Source organism: Rhincodon typus, chromosome 40 (genome assembly GCF_021869965.1).
Source record: "Rhincodon typus isolate 14 chromosome 40, sRhiTyp1.1, whole genome shotgun sequence".
Classification (NCBI taxonomy): Eukaryota; Metazoa; Chordata; class Chondrichthyes; order Orectolobiformes; family Rhincodontidae; genus Rhincodon; species Rhincodon typus.
The window spans coordinates 17,262,207-17,280,974 of record NC_063371.1 but is presented as its reverse complement, the minus strand read 5'-3'; the positions used below and the strand labels follow the sequence as shown (position 1 = coordinate 17,280,974).

Here is an 18,768-nt window from a genome sequence, read left to right as displayed (position 1 = left end):
ACTTCTATAGCACAAAGAAAGAAAGCCTCCGTCTCATCAAGCCTAAACCTAACTATTCAAAACGCATTTTCCAGCATTTGGCCCAGAGCCTTGTATGCCTTGGCATCACAAGTGCACTAATAAATACCTCTTCACTGTGCTGAGGATTTTTGTCTCTATCGCCGTTATGGGCAGCAAGTGCCCACCACCTCGGGGAAAAAAACACACTATTCCTCACATCCATTTTAAACCTTCTGGCACTTACCTTAAATTGACTGCCTGATGACTGATCCCTCTACCAAAGGGAAAGTTCCTTCCTGTCTACCCTATATACACCTCTCATAATGTTATACTTCCCAACCTTCTCGCTTTTAAATGCTACACAATGCTAACAAAGAAAATTATCCCATATGGCTTCTTAACCACTGTATCTACCTGCTATACTACTTTAAGGGACTGATAGACATGCAAACCAAGCTTCCTCTGATCTTCACTCCTTTGATGGGTTCTAACATTCATCATCTATTCACATGCCTTTTTGACCTGCCCAAGTACTTCACCTCACATTTAACTGGGATGTGGCTGACTGAATGAAGATTTACATCATTTTTATCATTATGTCCCATCTGTCTATCATAGTATTCTTTTACTTCCCCATATTTCTTCAATGATAATGCTGTACATGCGCAAACAGTAAGTATTCACAGGCTTTAGGAATAAAGACATTTATTAATTCGCGAATTCCATATCACCCAGAGAATCCTTTTGTTTGAAAATTGCCATTGACTCTACAAATAGTAGAACAATTTATATGGACAGATGTCGATAAATTTCTGGAACAAATTGCACCTGTCATGTGCATCTTGGACTCATCAATATCATTTGGACAAATGACCTAAAAACTGACTGCATGAACTGAGTGTCACAAGGAACCAATACACTCAACTCAATTCTGAGCAAAAATAGAATCTGCTATCGGTCAAGATACAACAACGAGCAAAGTCTGATGTTGCTTGCGCCACATGCAGCTGGATCTCATACCATAGTATGACCACAGCAACAGGTGAGAATCAAAGGCATATTCAACCCCGGAAGCAAAGTTCTTCATGCTCAATAGAAATTTTCCCTCTCTTCTTTTGTGGTATCTGGTTTTCACTGGCAAGACCAGCATGTTTCTTTCATGGGATGATGCCATCGCTAACCAGGCAGCATTTATTGCCCATCCCTAATTGCCCAGAGGGCAGTTCAGAGTCAACCATTTGCTGTGGGTCTGGAGTCACATGGAGGCCAGACCAGTTTCCTTCCGGATTCGCAGTCATCATTAGATTTTTAATTCCAGGTATTTTATTGAATTCAATTTCTAACGACTACCGTGGCAGGATTCGAACCCAGGTCCCCAGAATGTTACCTGGCTCTCCGAATTAACAATCCGGCCATAATACCACTGGGCCATCGCCTCCCCCTATGCGACAGATTCTGATTTAACACTGGTTTTATTCGTAAGTCCAAACACAACCACTTTGACTTGGCTCAGAAACAACAGGAAGGCCAGATTAAGTCAGGCTATCAGCTTTTCTTTACTCGAGCACATTGTGAAGCAAACATTTCTTTTCCTCATAAGGACTGACAGTGACCAACATTAAGAAAAGTCCCCAATTCCAGATTAATGTGTCAATTGAATTTAAATCCCCTGAGGTGCATTGAAGATTTCTGTATCGATTTCAATACAGCGTCACACTGGGACTTTTTTTCATGAGCAGCCAATTAACTTCAGCATTACACCACACTCCGCTTGATTGCACAAGATATACCTTTGAATTATCAGAGCGACAAGTATTAATGTGGTTGTCAGAATATGGAGAACATGTCTCCACATCATGAGGGATTCACCACTTTCAAGGTCCGCAGCTGGAGTATGATTCAACATCTCCTCTTCCCCAGATGACAAATGACTCAATAAGATGACAAATTCCAATCGAAAAAGACGTCTGGTCTGATTGATAGCTGTACTATATTTTAAACATTGACCCCGTCCAACAGTGACGCACAGTTTGACCGCCTTTCAGAGACAGTAAGAACTGCCAATGCTGGAGTCAGAGATAACACAGCGTGGAGCTGGAGGAACACAGCAGGCCAGGCAGCATCAGCATCAGCATCAGAGGAGCAGGAAAGTTGACGTTTCGGGTGGGGACCCTTCTTCTTGAATGGGGGAGGGGGAACGGGGCTCTGAAATAAATAGAGAGAGGAGGGGTGGGGCTGGGGAAGGTAGGTGGGATGGTGACAACCTTTTAGTTGCGTTTCAGTAATTTGCTAAAGCACCTTAAACTTTGCCACCATTTTTTGATGGAAAAAGCTGAGCACCTGGAACAAAACAGACTTACTCACGTGTCAAATTCCGACAGGTTTAGTGTTCCGTCCTGTAACTCCATCAGCAACTCTCTTTCGTCTCCTGGGTCTAACTCAAATGTCGTCCTCTCTAACAATTTATATTAAAGCTGTAAGCTCACAGCAGCATGCATCAGGGCAATTACAAAATGAATAAGCGTGACTGGGCTTGTCAGTGGTTCTCAATCTGCAAGAACGGCAATAAACGCAATAAGCTGAATGTTTCCCAGAGTGTACAAAGAGTCACAACAGCAAGGTAATGACAGAACATGTATCAGTTAGTTGGTAAAATCACCTTAAATTTAAATAATCTATTCTCATGCACTGCACAGTTATAACTACACCCCTGAATTATAAATACACCCCGAGGCAAATTTTCTGTAAAATTATATAATCTAGAATTCCATTAGTACATTGCAATGACAAAAAGGTGACTGAACTTCTGTTTTGATTTGTCTTTACAAATATCCAACTGAAGCTCGGGCAATTTACAACTTAGCAGAGAGACCGTCATGCCATCTTTCACACCGTTTAAAATGGAATATAATACCTTGTCAGCGATTCTGATGGCTCCTATAATGGGATAATAAATTATTAATGTTTTCAGAAGGCTCGGCAAGGTGTCAAATGGATTAAAGGTGAACACGCAGTTTCTTCGAGATGCAAGAGTGAGACTTGGTGCAGAATGCCGAGCTGAAATTGACTCTAGGATGGGCAATATCACGGAAAACCTAATTCATCACTGGCTTGTATAATTCATGGGATCATGGATTATGCAATTCGTTCAGATGATATGTCAACTCCCCTCAGTATAATACGCAGGCCTCACTATTCGAATTGAAAAACAATATCCGAGGGTTTTGAAATGAGTAAACTCGAAATACTGCAATAATATTACGAGCATACCTTGTTCTCATAATATGTTGCAGTCCATTTTCTTCAATCTAACTAACTGATTGCAGATAAAATAAAATTTATTCTGACTTCCTTTGATGAATGATAGAGGACTAATGGGCAGTTGTCAGTTAGTTTGGAGTTAGAGTCATAGTGTCACAGAGATATACAGCATGGAAACAGACCCTTCGGTTCCACTCATTCATGCCGACTAGATAACCGAAATTAATCTGGTCCCATTTGTAAGCAATTGGCCCATATCCCTCTAAACCATTTTTATTCATATATACATCCAGATGCCTTTTAAATGTTGTAATTATACCAGCCCCCACCACTTCCTCTGGCAGCCCATTCCATGCACACACCACCCTCTGCATGAAAAAATTTGCCCCTCAGTTCACTTTTAAATCTTTCCCCTGTCACTTTAAACCTATGCCTTCTAGTATTGGACTCCCCCAGCCCTGGCTAAATACCTTACAAATTTACTCTATCCATACCCCTCATGATTTTATAAACCTCTATAATGTCACCTCTCAGCTTCCAACGTTCCAGGGAAAGAAATGCCCGAGAATGTTCAGGCTCTCCCTGTAGCTCAAACCCTCCAACCCTGGCAACATCCTTGTAAATCTTCTCCGAACCCTTTCAAGTTTCACAACAGGCAGACCAGATTGCACACAGTATTCCAATATTGGCCGAACCAATGTCCTGTACAGATGCAAAATGGCCTCCCAACTCCTGTAGTCAATGCACTAACCAATAAAGACAAGTATAGCAAACACCTTCTTCACTACCCTGTTCACCTGTGACTCCATTTTCCAGGAGCTATGAGCCTGCACTCCAAAGTCTCTTTATTCAGCAACACTCTCCAAGACATTAACATTTAGTGTCCTGCCCTGATTTGCCTTTCCAAAATGCAGCACCTCGCATTTATCTAAAATAAACTCCACCTGCCACTCCTCGGTCCTTTGGCCCATCTGATCTAGGTCCCATTGTACTCTGAGGTAACCTTCTTCACTGTCCACTATACCTCCAATTTTGGTGTCACCTGCAAATTTACTAACTATGTCTCCTATGTTCACATCCAAATAATTTATACAAATGACATCAAGCAGTGTACTCAGTTAGTGGTGAGACCAAGCGTGGACTTGGAGACCATTTTGTACAGCATCTGCACTCTGTACATGACAAACGACAACACTTTCATGTTGCCAACCATTTAAACTCCTTTTCTCACTCCCTGGGTGACATATCCATTCTGCACCTCCTCCAGTGTCACAATGACAACACCCACAAACTGGAGGAACGACACTTCATATTCCGCCTGGGGAGCCTACAGCCCGATGGCCTAAACATGGAATTCACCAGTTTTAAAACCTCCCCACCATTGGCCTCATCACATGTCCAACTATCCCTCTCATCCCTAGCTCCGTGACCTGACACAACCTATCCATCTTTTCTCCTACCTATCCACCCCACCTATCCTACTGACCAATCCTCGCCACTACCTACCCGCACTCACCTCGGACATTGTGAACAGCACACAACTGAGCAATTTCCGTGTTATTGAGTGAATGTTAGATTTTAGCTCACGTAAAAATATTTGGCTGGAAGTGTAGTTTTGGAGTACAAGTCTTCAGTAATATTTCCAGACTCTTGTCAGGGCCCCCTACCCTTTGGCTGCTCAGTATCACCAGTTATTTCTTGGTGCCTTCTACAGAAAAGCTCTGAAGAGGAGCCATATCAGGTACGAAATATAAATCTTGTTTTTCTCTGTCAATTGATGCTGCCAGACCTGCTGAACTTCCCCAGCACTCTGCATGTGTATCAAATGTTCACGTTCCGCACTGGTTTGCTTTGATTTGAGGTCAGGTTCAACTTGAATTAAATGTCATAGACACTTGAAGATATTTTTACAGAATGTGTAAGATGGAGTGTGTACACTGTTGGAGAGATATATATGACACACAAAAGTCACGTCAGTCTTGTTACAAAAAATATCCGGTATGGAATGCACATTAAACTTTTAAAATGTGGGGACCCAGCACATTAATTTCTTAAAGATCTCGGAACGCACCTTCTAAATCAGGTGCCTGCTCTTGTCAGTGACTTTCTGAAACATTGCAAATAGGAAAGTTTTCACTGAAGTTCTTTTAGTGGTAGCTCCTCACTACGACACCTTGAACTTTTCCCTCAAAATCCGCCAATCCATGCATTGGGGTGCTCAGCGTTATATAATATAACCTTGACTGGATTATACTTTGCAAATGGTGCAGCCAAATCTCAATTTCTGATTGGTTCCCGCTGTTAGGTCAGGCAGATCCTTCGGTAAGAAGGTGCAGAGGCAACTGACAGGAATAGTTCTAGAAATGAGGAGCATCATAATCAGGATAGTTCGAAGAAGTTAGGAATGTCTTCCTTGGAGAGAAAAATGCTGAGGGGGAGATCTGATAGATACTTACAAAATCATAAGGGAGCTGAATAGAGTAGATAGGGAGAAGCTGTTCCGACTCATAAAAGAGAAAAATGAAGAAACGAGGAGCCTTATACTTGAAGTGAAATACAAAAGAAGCAAGGATGATGTGTTGAAAAAGAACACAGTTTGTAATTTATGTCTGGAATGAACAGCCTGGAAAGAGAATTGAGGTAAATTCAGTTGAAGCATTAGAGAGGGTTTTTTTTTTTTTGCATAACAATGACACGCAGGGATATGGGAAATGACAGGATTGCCTCCAGGTAATAGAGTCAGACTATGTTATATAGCGGATGCACATACAATAGGTCGAATGGACTTCTTCCGTGCACATAATCTTTCTGAGATCTTACGATGCTGTTCCAGCTCACAGTTATTGCGGCTATTCCAATATTCATCCCAGCTGATACTGGATAATCAAAGCCTTTTGATTTCTCAAAGGTGTGTTACTTTCAGCAGAATGATCTTTTATTATTTGCTGTATTCGTGAGTTCATTTTTGTACAAAGGTACATCATTTGGGGGTGATACTGGGGATTGTGGGATTGACATATGAGGAGAGATTGACTAGATTCGGATTGCTTTCGTTGGAGTTCAGGTGAATGAGGCACAACCTCATGGAGACTTATAAAATTTTAATAGTACTAGACAAAGTAGATGCAGGGAGGATTTGGTGTCGACCATTTAGGACGGAGTTGAGGAGACATTTCTTCACCCAAAGAGTGGTGAGCCTGTGGAATTCATTACCACAGGAAGTATTTAATTTCAAAACATTGAATGTATTCAAGAAGTAGCTGGATATACACCTTGGGATGAATCGGATCAAAGGTTATGGGCATAAACAGGAGTAAGCTGTTCCAATATTCATTCCAGCTAATACTGGATAACCAAAGACTTTGGTTTCTCAAAAGTGTGTTACTTTCAGCAGAATGATCTTTTATTACTTGCTGCATTCGTGACTTTATTTTTGTACAAAGGTACATCTTTTGGAGGTGACTTTGGGGATTGCGGGACTGACATATGAGGAGAGATTGACTAGGTGCGGATTGCTTTCATTGGAGTTCAGACGAATGGGGCACGATCTCTTAGAGATTTATAAAATTCTCACAGGACTAGGCAATGTAGATGCAGGGAGGATTTGGAGTAGACCATTTAAGATGGAGATGAGGAGACATTTGTTCATCCAAAAGAGTGGTGAGCCTGTGGAATTCATTACCACAGGAATAGTTGATTCCAAAACATTGAATGGAGTCAAGAGGCAGCTAGATATAGCACTTGGAGCGAATGGGATCAAAGGTTATGTGCAGAAACAGGAGTAAGCTATTGAGGTGAATGATCAGCAATGATTGTGGTGAATGGTGGAGCAGGCTGGAAGGGCCGAAAAGCTTCCACCTGCTCCCATCTTCTACGTTTCTATGTATTCACGTCTATAGAGTACTCCAGCACTATGGGGAGAGACAGGTTTCTCAAAGTGATGAACAAAGGTAACAGCTGTATCTTCCACTGCTCCTCTTACGGCACTGGAATGGATTTCTCTGCATTTAAGGATCGATGTATATTATATATTGGAATGTGAGCAACGTGATCCTACGGAATGAGGATCATAACTTGGTAGCTTACAGAAATTGGAGCCGCTTCCATAGACGTCTTGTTGCATCAGGGAATGAAGTTTTATCAGCGGGAGGGGAATGTGTAGATTTGAGGCTATCAGCAGTTCAGCCATGAACTTAATAAATGGTGCAGCTCGCTCAAAGTGCCGAATGGTTTATTCCTGCTCCTTGGTCAGGTGCGAGACTTCAAACACATGAGGGTCGCCGATGTGAAAGAGAGAGAAAAAGTTGTTCCCTCTGTCAGAACGATTCATAATGAGAGAGACAAAAACAGACGTTGCTGGAAAAACTCAGCAGGTCAGGCTCCTTGCGTGAAGAGAAATCAGAGTTAATGTTTCGGGTCCGGTGATCCTTCCTCAGAACTGATGGTAGGTGGGAAAATGTTGGTTATTATGCAGGAGATAGGTTGGGGGCATGGGGTAAGGAGTAAACAATAGTTGGGATAGAATCTAAGGAGAGTGAGGAAAACAGTTGGACAGAAAAAGGAGTGGATAACGGTCTGGCCAGGAAAGTGAATAGCTGTTAATGGAGACTGCTCGTGGCTAACGATAAATTGTTTATAAGGCAGACTATGTGATAACAAGGCATTGTGTATGGGTGGGGGGCTGGAAGAGTTCAGGCTCTAAAATTATTGAACTCAATATTGAGTCCATGAGCTGCAGGGTCCCCAGGCAGAAAATGAGGTGTTTTTCTTCTAGCTTATGCTGAGCATCGCTGGAACACTACAGCAAGTCTGAGACAGAGATATTGGCCAGGGTACAGGGTGGTATGTTAAAGTGGCAGCCAACTGGAAGCTCAGAATCTTTTTTGCAAACACAACATCGATGTTCTGCGAAGTGGTCACCCAGTCAACACTTTGTTTCTCTAATGTAGAGGGAGCAGTGAATGCAGTAGACCAGATTGTGAGTAGTGCAGGTAAAGTGCTGCTTCACCTGGAAGGTATGTTTGGGCCCTTGGATACTCGGGAGGGTGGAGGTAAATGGCCAGGTGTTACATCTTCGCCAGTTGCAGGGGAAGGTACTGTGGAGCTGTAGGGGTGTGGTGTTGGGAGTGAGGGAAGAGTGGATCAGGGTGCCCCAGAGGGAAAGACCTCTGCACAAGGAAGACAAGGGATGGGAAAGGAATATGTTATGGTGGTGTCATCTCACGGGAGGTGGCAGAAATGGTGTCTGATGATCTTCTGGATGTGGATGCTGGTGTGATGGCAGGTAAGGACAAGGGGAACCTTATTACTGTTGCGGGAGGGAAGAGAGTGTGTGCAAGCGGAAATGTGGGAGATGGGTCAGAACCAGTTGAGGGTCCTGTCAAAAACGGTTTTGGGGAGTCTTCAGTTGAGGAAGAAGGTGGACATTTTGGATGCTCCCTTGTCGAAATTGGACTCATCGGAACATATGAGATAGAGAGAGAGGGACTGGGAAAATGAAATGGAGTCTTTACAGGAAGCAGGATGTGAGGACGTGCAGGTAGCTGTGGCTATGTAGTGGATGTTCGAGGCCAGTCTGTCCCCAGAAGTGGAAACAGAGATGTTGAGGAAGGGAAGGGTGGAGTCAGAGATAGACCAGGTGAAAGAGGGGGTGCGATGGAAATTGGAAGCAAAGTTGATGAACTTTTCCAATTCTGAACAGGCGAGGGAAGCAGCACGGATGATATCATCAAAATATCAGAGAAAGTGTTGGGGGTGGGGTCCAGAAGAGGACTGGAACAAGGAATGTTCCACCAACACCATGAGGAGACGGGCATAACTGATGCCCATGTGGGTACCCATGGTCAACCCTCTGACCTGCATAAAATGAGAGGAGTTAAAAGAGAAGTTGTTGAGGGTGAGGACGGCAATAATGAGAGGCCAAAGGTTTTGGAAAAGAAGGCCTGCTCAAATACTTTCTGACAATGAGAAAAAAGTGGATTAATATTGGTAAGGGATAGTGTGCAGGGTTATGGGAAGAAGGCTTTGTCACTACATGCATTGCTCACTTACAAACATGGTACAGGAATGTTGTGTGGAATACCCTCCTTCAGTATTGTTGCAGTTCAGTTGAAAAATCTGCTGACTCATCATGGCTATCCCATGAACTATTGCACCTTTCCACAAACTTTAATGGTTCTGCAATTTATTGGATTAAATCTCCAACCTAACAGCCCAATACAAAAATGAAGCAAACAGAAATCAGGAAACGATAGTCCTTTAGGAAACATCTAAGTATTTGAATAATGCAGGCAAACATTATTGAGTCGATTGGTGCTGGATATTTCGAAGCCATAATGCAATGAGGTACAGCCAATATACTTTGTAAAATAGAAATCACTTTGAACACATTTAGTTGATACTATTGAGAATGACACATGCCAACGTAGCTAAAAGGATGTAACATGATATTTAGATTTGTGCAAACACCCAACTGATAAGGTGCAAACAAACAGTCACGGCGGAAACACAGTCATTATAATTTTAGAGCCGATACATCATCTTGGCTCAAATTCAAACCATGTAACTTGGAACTGAGATTTTGGATTAATTACCAATTTTCAGGTTGGCAAACTTTAATGTACAGACTCTACAGAGTGCAACACTATGTCCTCAAGGTTTTACAATTTATATTTCTGTGAAAGAGGCAACACATTGTGTCAGAGCAATATTTCCTTTTATAACCATAGAAACAAGGAGCAGGTGTAGGCCATTCTGCCTTTGGACGTGGCTGTACTGTTTCATATGATCACGGATGATCATTCAAATCAGAACCTTCTTCCAACTTCTTTTCCATTTGATCTCTTCATTCTTCAAAACGATATCTGTACCCTACTTCATCATATTCAAAAGTTTGGCCTGAACCGTTTCTAGTGGTAAAGAAATCCACAAAACCTCTACTGTCTGGAAGAAAACAATTCTCCTCACTTCCTGTCCGAAATCGCCTGACCCTGTTCTTAAACTGTGATCCTCGCTTCTGGGCTCCTCGGTCATCAAGACCATTCTTCCTCTATTTATATTGCTCAAGGTTATTAGAATTTCAGAGGCTTCTATAAGATTCCCATGACCCCATTCGTCTGATCTCCAGTGAATATATAACCTACTGAAATAAAATAAAGGAATGCAGATCCTGATGTTCTGAAACAAAAGGAAACGTTGAGAATGGGCAGAAAAGCAAACATGTGGAATCGATCAGCCATTACCAAATCGAAATCCAGATTAGCTCGAGGGGCCCAACCATCTTTTCCTGTTCCATCTCACTGTCTTACAGTATTACACTTAACTGTGTGAATTGAGAAGGCGACGCTATTTGCCAGTTCCAAAAGAAAGTAACCAAGGACTCCGCATCTATGCCTGTGAAACAAAGATTCATGAAAGCCATTCAGTAACAGATGGGAGGTTTATAAAGTGTGATAATGAGTGTTCAGAGACATTATATTCCTATTATGGTGAATGGTGAGGCTGGTAAGAGTATGGAACAATAGAAGAATAAAGATATTGAGGTTCTCGTCAAGAATAAGAAAGAATCATGTGCTAGACATAGACAACTGACATCAAATAATCTTTTGAAGAATATAAAGAGTGTACGGGCATTCCTGAGAGGGAGGTCAAGAAGGCAAAGAGGGGGTCTGAGATAGTCTTGGCAGATAAGTTTAAGGATAATCCAAAGAGATTCTGCGGTACACGAAGAGCAAAAGAGCAACTGGAGAGAGAAAAGGTCCTTTCCAGGTCATGAGGTCATACATGTGTTAAACCTCTGTTGGCGAGAGAGATAATAAATTAATATTTCACGCCCGCATTTAAACTGGAGAAAGAAATGGAGGCTAGAGAAATTGGGAAAGTAAATACTAATGTTTTGTAAACAATTCATATGTCAGAAGAGGAAGTGCTGGAGGTTTTAGAAAATATAAAGTTGGATTAAAATCTGAGACCTGATCAAATGAATCGCAGGACGTTGTGGGAAGTTCGGGGAAAAAAATTGTAGGGTCCCAAGCAGAAATATTTGTATCATCTCTCACCACGGGCGAAGTGCCGGAGATGTGGACGGTGTCTAATGTTTTTCCTTCATTTAAGAAAGGCTGTAAGGAGAGGCCTGGGAACTATAGACATGTGAGTCTGACATCGGCCGTGGGTAGGTTGCTGGAGGTGACTCTGAAAGATAAGATTGCATTCGGAGAGGCAAGGACTGATTAGGGATAGTCAGCATGGTTTTGTGTGATGGAAATCGTGTCTCACACAAGTGATTGACGTCTTTTTTTAATGAAGTAACTAAAAAGATTGAAGAGGGCAGAGCAGTAAACATTGTTTACTTGGACTTTAGTAAAGCCCTTGATAAGGTTCCACTGGTAGACTAACTAGTAAAGCTCGATCACATAGGATTCAGAGTGAGCTTGGCAATTGAATACAAAACTGGCCTGATGGTAGGCAACAGAGTGTGGTGGTGGAGGGTTGTTTTTCAGACTGGAAGCTACATGTGTTTGTCAGGTCTATAAACATTTAGGATGGGATGAGGTTGTAAACTTGCTTGCCAAGCTGGTGGGTTTGGTTCCAAACGTTTCGTCGCCCTGCTAGGTAACATCGTCAGTGCGCCTCTGGTGAAGCACCAGTGGTCTCTTCCGCTTGTTATTTATATGCCTCGGTTTGCTGGGTGGTTAGGATTACTTCCGGTTGTGTTTCTCAGTGGTTAGTACACAGGGTCTAATTCAATGTGTTTGCTGATGGAGTTGCCATCATGAGGTATAAACCACCAGTCAGCAATCCAAAGGCACAGGGGTACAGCTGAACAGAACGCGCACAGAAAGATAAGGTTTATGATCAACGATGCCCATAACTACCTCCACAAACACGAGCGGGAAATTGCGCGCCAAAACACTCAGCACTCCAACGCAACCGACCAGGAATGGACTTCCACACTGGAACAAGCCATCAGCACACAACAACAAAATACCAGAACAAAGAAAAGACAGCCCTTCAATAAAAGCTGTACAAAATCACCCTCATCAACGACATGGAAACACAGATTCATGCATAAAAAACATCTTGGATACTAACAAGCCCAGCCTAATATGCAACCTGGACTGCAATTACAGAGATACCAAAAAGACTGACTTCCTGGCTGTGCTGGAATCGACACTAAAGAACAACGGACTCACGGAAGAAGTACAACACAACATCAGACAGACGATCGTCCCACCACTGAGCAAAAAAGGAAAGTGGAAGACATTGAGCACCGAAGCGAGGAAAGCCCCGAAAAGAATCAGGAAAGACAGGAACATTGTAATCTTACCAGCGGACAAAGAACACATGACAGTAGTCCTCAATCGAACCCAATACATCGAGAAAGCTAATGCACAACTAGCCGATTTTGACACCTACCAACAGATTGCAATAGGGTTAGGAAACCGGGTTACAACGACCCTGAAGAAATTACCCAACTCAGGAGACATCAGCAAGACAAACTATCGAAAATGAAGCCAGAGGGATCCAACACACCCCAATTCGATGGACTCTAGGTACACAAACCGGGCACCCCCTCAGACCCACTGTCTCACTGCCAGGTACACCAACATATAGACTTGCCAAAGAACTACAACAGAAATTGAAATACTTAGTGGACAACACTATCCACTCATCCCAAGAATTCTTCGACATCATCAAGGACACCAGGATAGAAGAGGACGAGATGATGATATACTTCGAATTAACAGCAATATTTACATCCATAAACATAGACGTAGCCAAAAAACAATTGCCACACTGCTGGACGATTCAAGTAAGCAGAATTCCCTCTACACCAACAACGTCCATAAGGACACCGCCATGAAACTACTGGATCTATGCCTCACAACCCACTTCACCTTCAATGACAGCATATACAAACAACTCAACAGAACACCAATGGGATCCCCAATATCAGGACTGATTGCTGAAGCAGTAATGCAAAGGTTAGAACAGACAGCACTCCCCCACTATACAACCCAAACTTTGGATCGGATATGTAGATAACACCTTTGTGACTATTAAATGCCAAAACGAAAAGAAACCCACCGACGTATTAACAACATTCTTACCGGGATATAATTCATGATAGAAGAAGAAAACACCAACCGATTACCCTTCCTGTACATAATGGTAGAATGCAAAAACAATGGTGAACTCCAGATTAACATACATAGAAAGACCACAAATACGGATCAGATACTTAATAACACTAGCAACCACCCCAATGCCCACAAACGGAGCCGCATCAGGACACTATTCAAACGAGCCACAACACATTGCAGCAACCCGCAACTACGCAAAGCAGAACAGGAGCACCGACATGGAGTCTTCAAAAGAAAAAATTCCTGAAAAGCACAATCCGAGACAGATCACAACAGGAAGCCAGAAAACGACCAAAATCACTTATCACCCTACCGTACATCAAGGAGATATCAGAGATGCCACAAGATTACTCAGACCCCTAGGTATCAGGGTAGCCGACAAACCAACAACCACCAACAACAGCAACTGATGAACGTAAAGGATCCCATTCCCAAGGCCAGTAAAACTGGGGTAATATACAAAATACCATGCAAGGACTGTGAGAAACACTACATAGGCCAAACCGGAAGAAAATTGATTATACAGGTAAATGAACATCAACTTGCCACAAGTGACACGACCAATTCTCACTTATCTTACTACACACAGACACTGAGGGACACAAATTTAACTGGGACAACACATCAATAACACATCAAACACATTGAATTAGACCCTGTATGCAAGCCAGAAGAAATAAAACCAGAAGTAATATCAACCACCCCAGCAAACTGAAGCATATAAATAACAAGCAGGACAGAACACCGTCGCTTCACCGAAGGTGTACTGATGATGTTACCTAGCAGGGTGAGGAAACATTTGCAACCAAACCCATTGCATGTCTACAATCCAATCCACAACCCGAGCTACAAATCTTCTCGAAAACATTGAATTAGGATGGGAATATAGAAGGTATCGTTAATATGTTTGCAGATGACAGTAAAATTGGTGGTACAGCATGCTTGCCTTCATTACTCAGACCATTGAGTACAGGAATTAAGACGTCATGTAGAGTTTGTCCAAGACGTTGGTGAGGCTTCTTCTGTGTGCAGTTCCGGTCGCCCTGCTTTCGGAAGGATATTATTAAATTGGGAAGGATTCAGAAAATTTTACCAGGATTTTGCTGGGAATGGAGTCTTTGAATGATAAAACATGGGCAGGATATGCTGACTTTTTTTCAATGGAGAGTAGGAGGTTGATACGTGACTGTATATAGGTTTATAATATCATGTGGGACATAGAAAAGGTGGCTAGCAAGGGTCTTTTTCCCTACGATGGTGGAGTTCAAAACTAGGCGTCATATTTTTAGGGTGAGAGGGGAAAGATTTAAAAAGGATATGAGGGGCAAATGTTTAACACAGAGTTGAAGGAACTGCCAGAGGAAGTGCTGGATGGGAGTACAGTTGCAATATATAAAAGACATTTGGATAAGTATATAAACAGGAAATGTTTGGTGAGATATGGGCCAAATGCAGGCAAGTGGGACGCGTTTAGGTTGGGAACATGGCCGACGTGGACTAGGTGGAGCGAAGTGTCTGTTTCCATGCTGTTTGACTATATAACTCCATAAGGTAATCAGGCCAGTTTTTTTTAATTAATCCCATCCCTTAACTGTGTTGGCTTAACTGTCTTTCTTCTGTACGAATGGGTGCAGGACTTACTTTTATCTTTTTTCATTCATGGGATGAGGGCATCGCTAGATACACAGCATTTATTGCCCATCCTTAATTGCCCAGAGGGCAGTTAAGAGTTAACCACAGTGCTCTGGGTCTGGAGTCACATGTAAGCCAGACCAGGTAAGGATGGCACTTTCCATCCCTAAAGGACATTAGGGAACCAGGTGGGTTTTTCCCGACAGTCGACAATGGATTCATAGTCATCATTAGATACTTTATTCCAGACAATTATTAAATTCAATTTGGGGTGGCACCGTGGCTCAGTGGGTAGCACTGGTGTCTCACAATGTCCGGGACCCGGGTTCAATTCTACCCCCCGGCGACTGTCTGTGTGGAGTTTGTACATTCTCCCCATGTCTGCGTGGGTTTCCTCCGGGTGCTCCGGTTTCCTCCCACAATCCAAAGATGTGCAGGCGAGGTGGATTGGCCATAATAAATTGCCCGTAGTGTTCAGGGATGTCTAGGTCAGGGGTTATAAGAAGATGGGTCTGGGTGGGATGCTCTGAGGGTTAGTTGGGCCGAACAGCCTGTTTGCACACTGTCGGGATTCTATGTTGTATGCTCAAATTCCACCACCTGCCGTGGTGGGATCCACGGTGTAATAGTTTCTATTAACCATAACTCCAGCCATCTGACCTTGAAGACAGCAAATCCCATGATTGCCCCATATGTAAGATTAATGCTCACATAAACCTGATCCTTTCATTAACTCAACTGTTAATCAAACATTGACACAATTCTAAACCAGATCCAATACTCAATTTGACCATAATGTCACTATGCCTAACTCAAACCCCAGCCTAAACCTGATGATACATCCAAACAGCACCCCAGGCAACACTGTTGCAGTTTCATTAAAACTGAATCCTTTATTGAATATTAGGGCTGATCCTAACACTAACCTCCAAACATATCTCTTAAACCACACAACCACACAGAACAGGTTGTGGATCTGAAATGAAGCTCCTGAGAGTGCGGCGAACCTATGTACAATAGGGTGGAAATGAAAAAGAAAAGTAAAGAGAACAGGGCGAGGTCATGATGGAGAGATGAGAAGGAGTGAGACCGGCTGATCTAGTCTGGCACAGATCTGAACAAGACCGAGAAAATGGCCGAATTCTGTGTTGCTGACTTTGATTCTGTGAAGCACTCAGCTGGCTCTCCACAGCTAAAGAGAGAATTGACACTCCTGAACTCCATCAAACAGGCCGAAATGTGTGTCTGTTGATGGGAAATCAATCATTGAATGGTCATCAGGGAAGGTCATCAACATGAGATCTCAAGTTGAAACCAGAAGCATTTGAAGGACCATTTGCATTAACACGGCTTCCAGATCTGTTTAGTTTCTTCATGTGGTCAGCAAAGTTCTTTGGTGAGGAAGTGACTGTTCATACAATCCATTCCCCATGGTGAACATCTTTCAGCATCAGAGATTTCATTCAGCTGTCGTCATCTGTTTGTTCCAACTTTTCAAGAAAAACACTTTCGAATATTGTGTAATACGAATATCCCAGCAGAGATATTGATGAACATAAAATTAAGGCCCTGCCAATTGGACATCACAGAATCAAAGTGAGGGGGATTGTCTACAGAAGCAAGGAACAACTCACAGCAAACTGAAAATGCGCAGTCTGATTCGAACGGTGAGGAAAATATTCTACCTGGTTCTAGGCATCATTGGCTTTCCTGGTGAGTGTGTACAACTACTGAGGCTGTTTAAATCAGTGTCTGACTCAGTTTCTGCTGTTACCCAGTGAGCAATAATGTTACCTGCAACAGCATAATAGGTTAAATATCCCGGACATCTCTATAGTTTCATTGAGCTGCTTCCACTGTTTCAAGCTCTCCCCACTTTTGTTATTACACTCAGTGTATGACTGCTCCACGAAGAGAACAGAATTTCTGATGGCTATTATGTCAAGGAATATATGGAATTATACACTGATTTAACTGAATAAAAATTGAATTTTATGTTTCAATTCTTAAAGGGTCAGAAAGTCATTTGGAAGAGGAGCTTTGAAAAAGAACCATTTCCAAGAAATCGTACAGATTGAAAAACAGCAAGTAGGTCAATTGAGCATTTAAGAGATTGAGAGAGCCAGGTACATTTAGACAGATACAATTTTAACAGGGTGAAGATGTCCTTACCAGCAGAGGTGCTGTTTAAGGCTAAACTGCATGGTCAGCTGGGGCAGGATGGTGGTGGCAGGGATGTCTTACATTTGATTTGAAGAAAGACAGAAACAGAAGGTTGTGGAAAAGTTCGAGACAAGCGACAAGGTAATTTTGGGCACACACGGTGAAGGAATGTATCTCAAATGATCAGCAGTTTGCTTCAAGATTTCAAAGTAAGATGCTGGGGAAAGTCAAATTTGAAGTTTGGGAGGGGTCTCAATCCAAAATATCGACTTTCCTGTTCCTCCGAGTTTGCCTGACCTGCTGTGTCCTTCAAGCTCCACACTATGAGAGATTCTGTTGTGTGTTGTTTTTGATTATTGTTCCTCTAACTAGTTCCTTTCACACATTTGTATTGATAAAGTTTAATCCGGAGCACCTAGCCTCAGTGATGGAGAATGTTTTTCATTTCTTTTTCACTTCTTTCGCTCTCTTTCAGTCAATTTAGTGATTGTTGTGATCCTGTTTCGAGGAAAATGTGGACTCTCAGCCTGCAGTTCTCGCTACCTTCTGGCCATGGCAGTGTTGGATCTATTGGTCGTTATCATTGAAATCATACTCAGCCGAATCGAACATGATTTTTTCCCACTATCATTCTTGGACATTACCCCTGTGTGTAGTGTTCACTATGCCCTGCGCCGTCTAGCCATAGACTGCTCTGTGTGGTTCACCGTCATGTTCACCTTTGATCGATATGTCACCATTTGTTGTGAGAAACTGAAAGCCAAATACTGCACTGAAAAAACTGCAACTGTGGTTCTTGCAACAACCAGCAGTCTGCTCTGTTTAAAAAACATTCCCATCTACTTTAGATTTGAACCTGATGTGATCGTTGACAATATACCATGGTACTGTTGTAATTCAGATGCATATTATTATGACCCTGTCTGGGAAGGGTTTAAAAACTTTGAAAAGATTCTAACACCCATATTCCCATTTGGTTTAATTCTGTTCCTCAACGCCCTGACAGTCAGACATATTTTAGTGGCCAGTCGAGTCCGTAAAAGTTTGAAGGGTCAAAGTAAGGGAGAGAATTCCAGTGACCCAGAGATGGAGAGTAGAAGGCAGTGTGTGATTTTACTCTTTGCCATATCTGGCTGTTTCGTTTTCCTGTGGCTATGGTATATTTTGTATTATTTTGATGTTGATGATCCTTTAGGCAGTAATGGTGAATATATATTTAAACAAGTTGCATATATGCTGCGGAATTTGAATTGCTGTACGAATACCATTGTCTATGTGGCTTCCCTTTCCAAGTTCAGAGAGAAGCTCAGGAACCCACTGGAAGCTATCTTTACATAAATAATTGAACCAACTGCAACTCAAAGCAACTGAGAGTGGATGATCACAAAAATATTAGCCTGGTGGAGTAAATAACTGCCAAAGGATGTTATCAATTGGCAAGTGGGAACAGAAAGTTGGAGAATCAGAAGAACATTGGCAGCAGTTGTCGGATGCCAAATAATTCGGGGTCAAAGAGACGAGATGGCTGTTGGATAACCTGAGGTCAGTGAAAAGGAAGAATCAATAACGT

General features: G+C 42.4%; 1 protein-coding gene across 1 annotated transcript; it reads left to right on the top strand.

Annotated features, from left to right (window-relative positions):
* Nucleotides 1-16,681: 16,681 nt before the first annotated feature.
* LOC125487332 (probable G-protein coupled receptor 139) lies at nucleotides 16,682-18,536 on the top strand. Its single transcript, XM_048618528.1, has 2 exons — nucleotides 16,682-16,748; nucleotides 17,674-18,536. The coding sequence occupies exons 1-2, from the start codon at nucleotides 16,682-16,684 to the stop codon at nucleotides 18,534-18,536; spliced, it is 930 nt and encodes a 309-aa protein (XP_048474485.1).
* The last annotated feature ends 232 nt before the right edge of the window (nucleotides 18,537-18,768 follow it).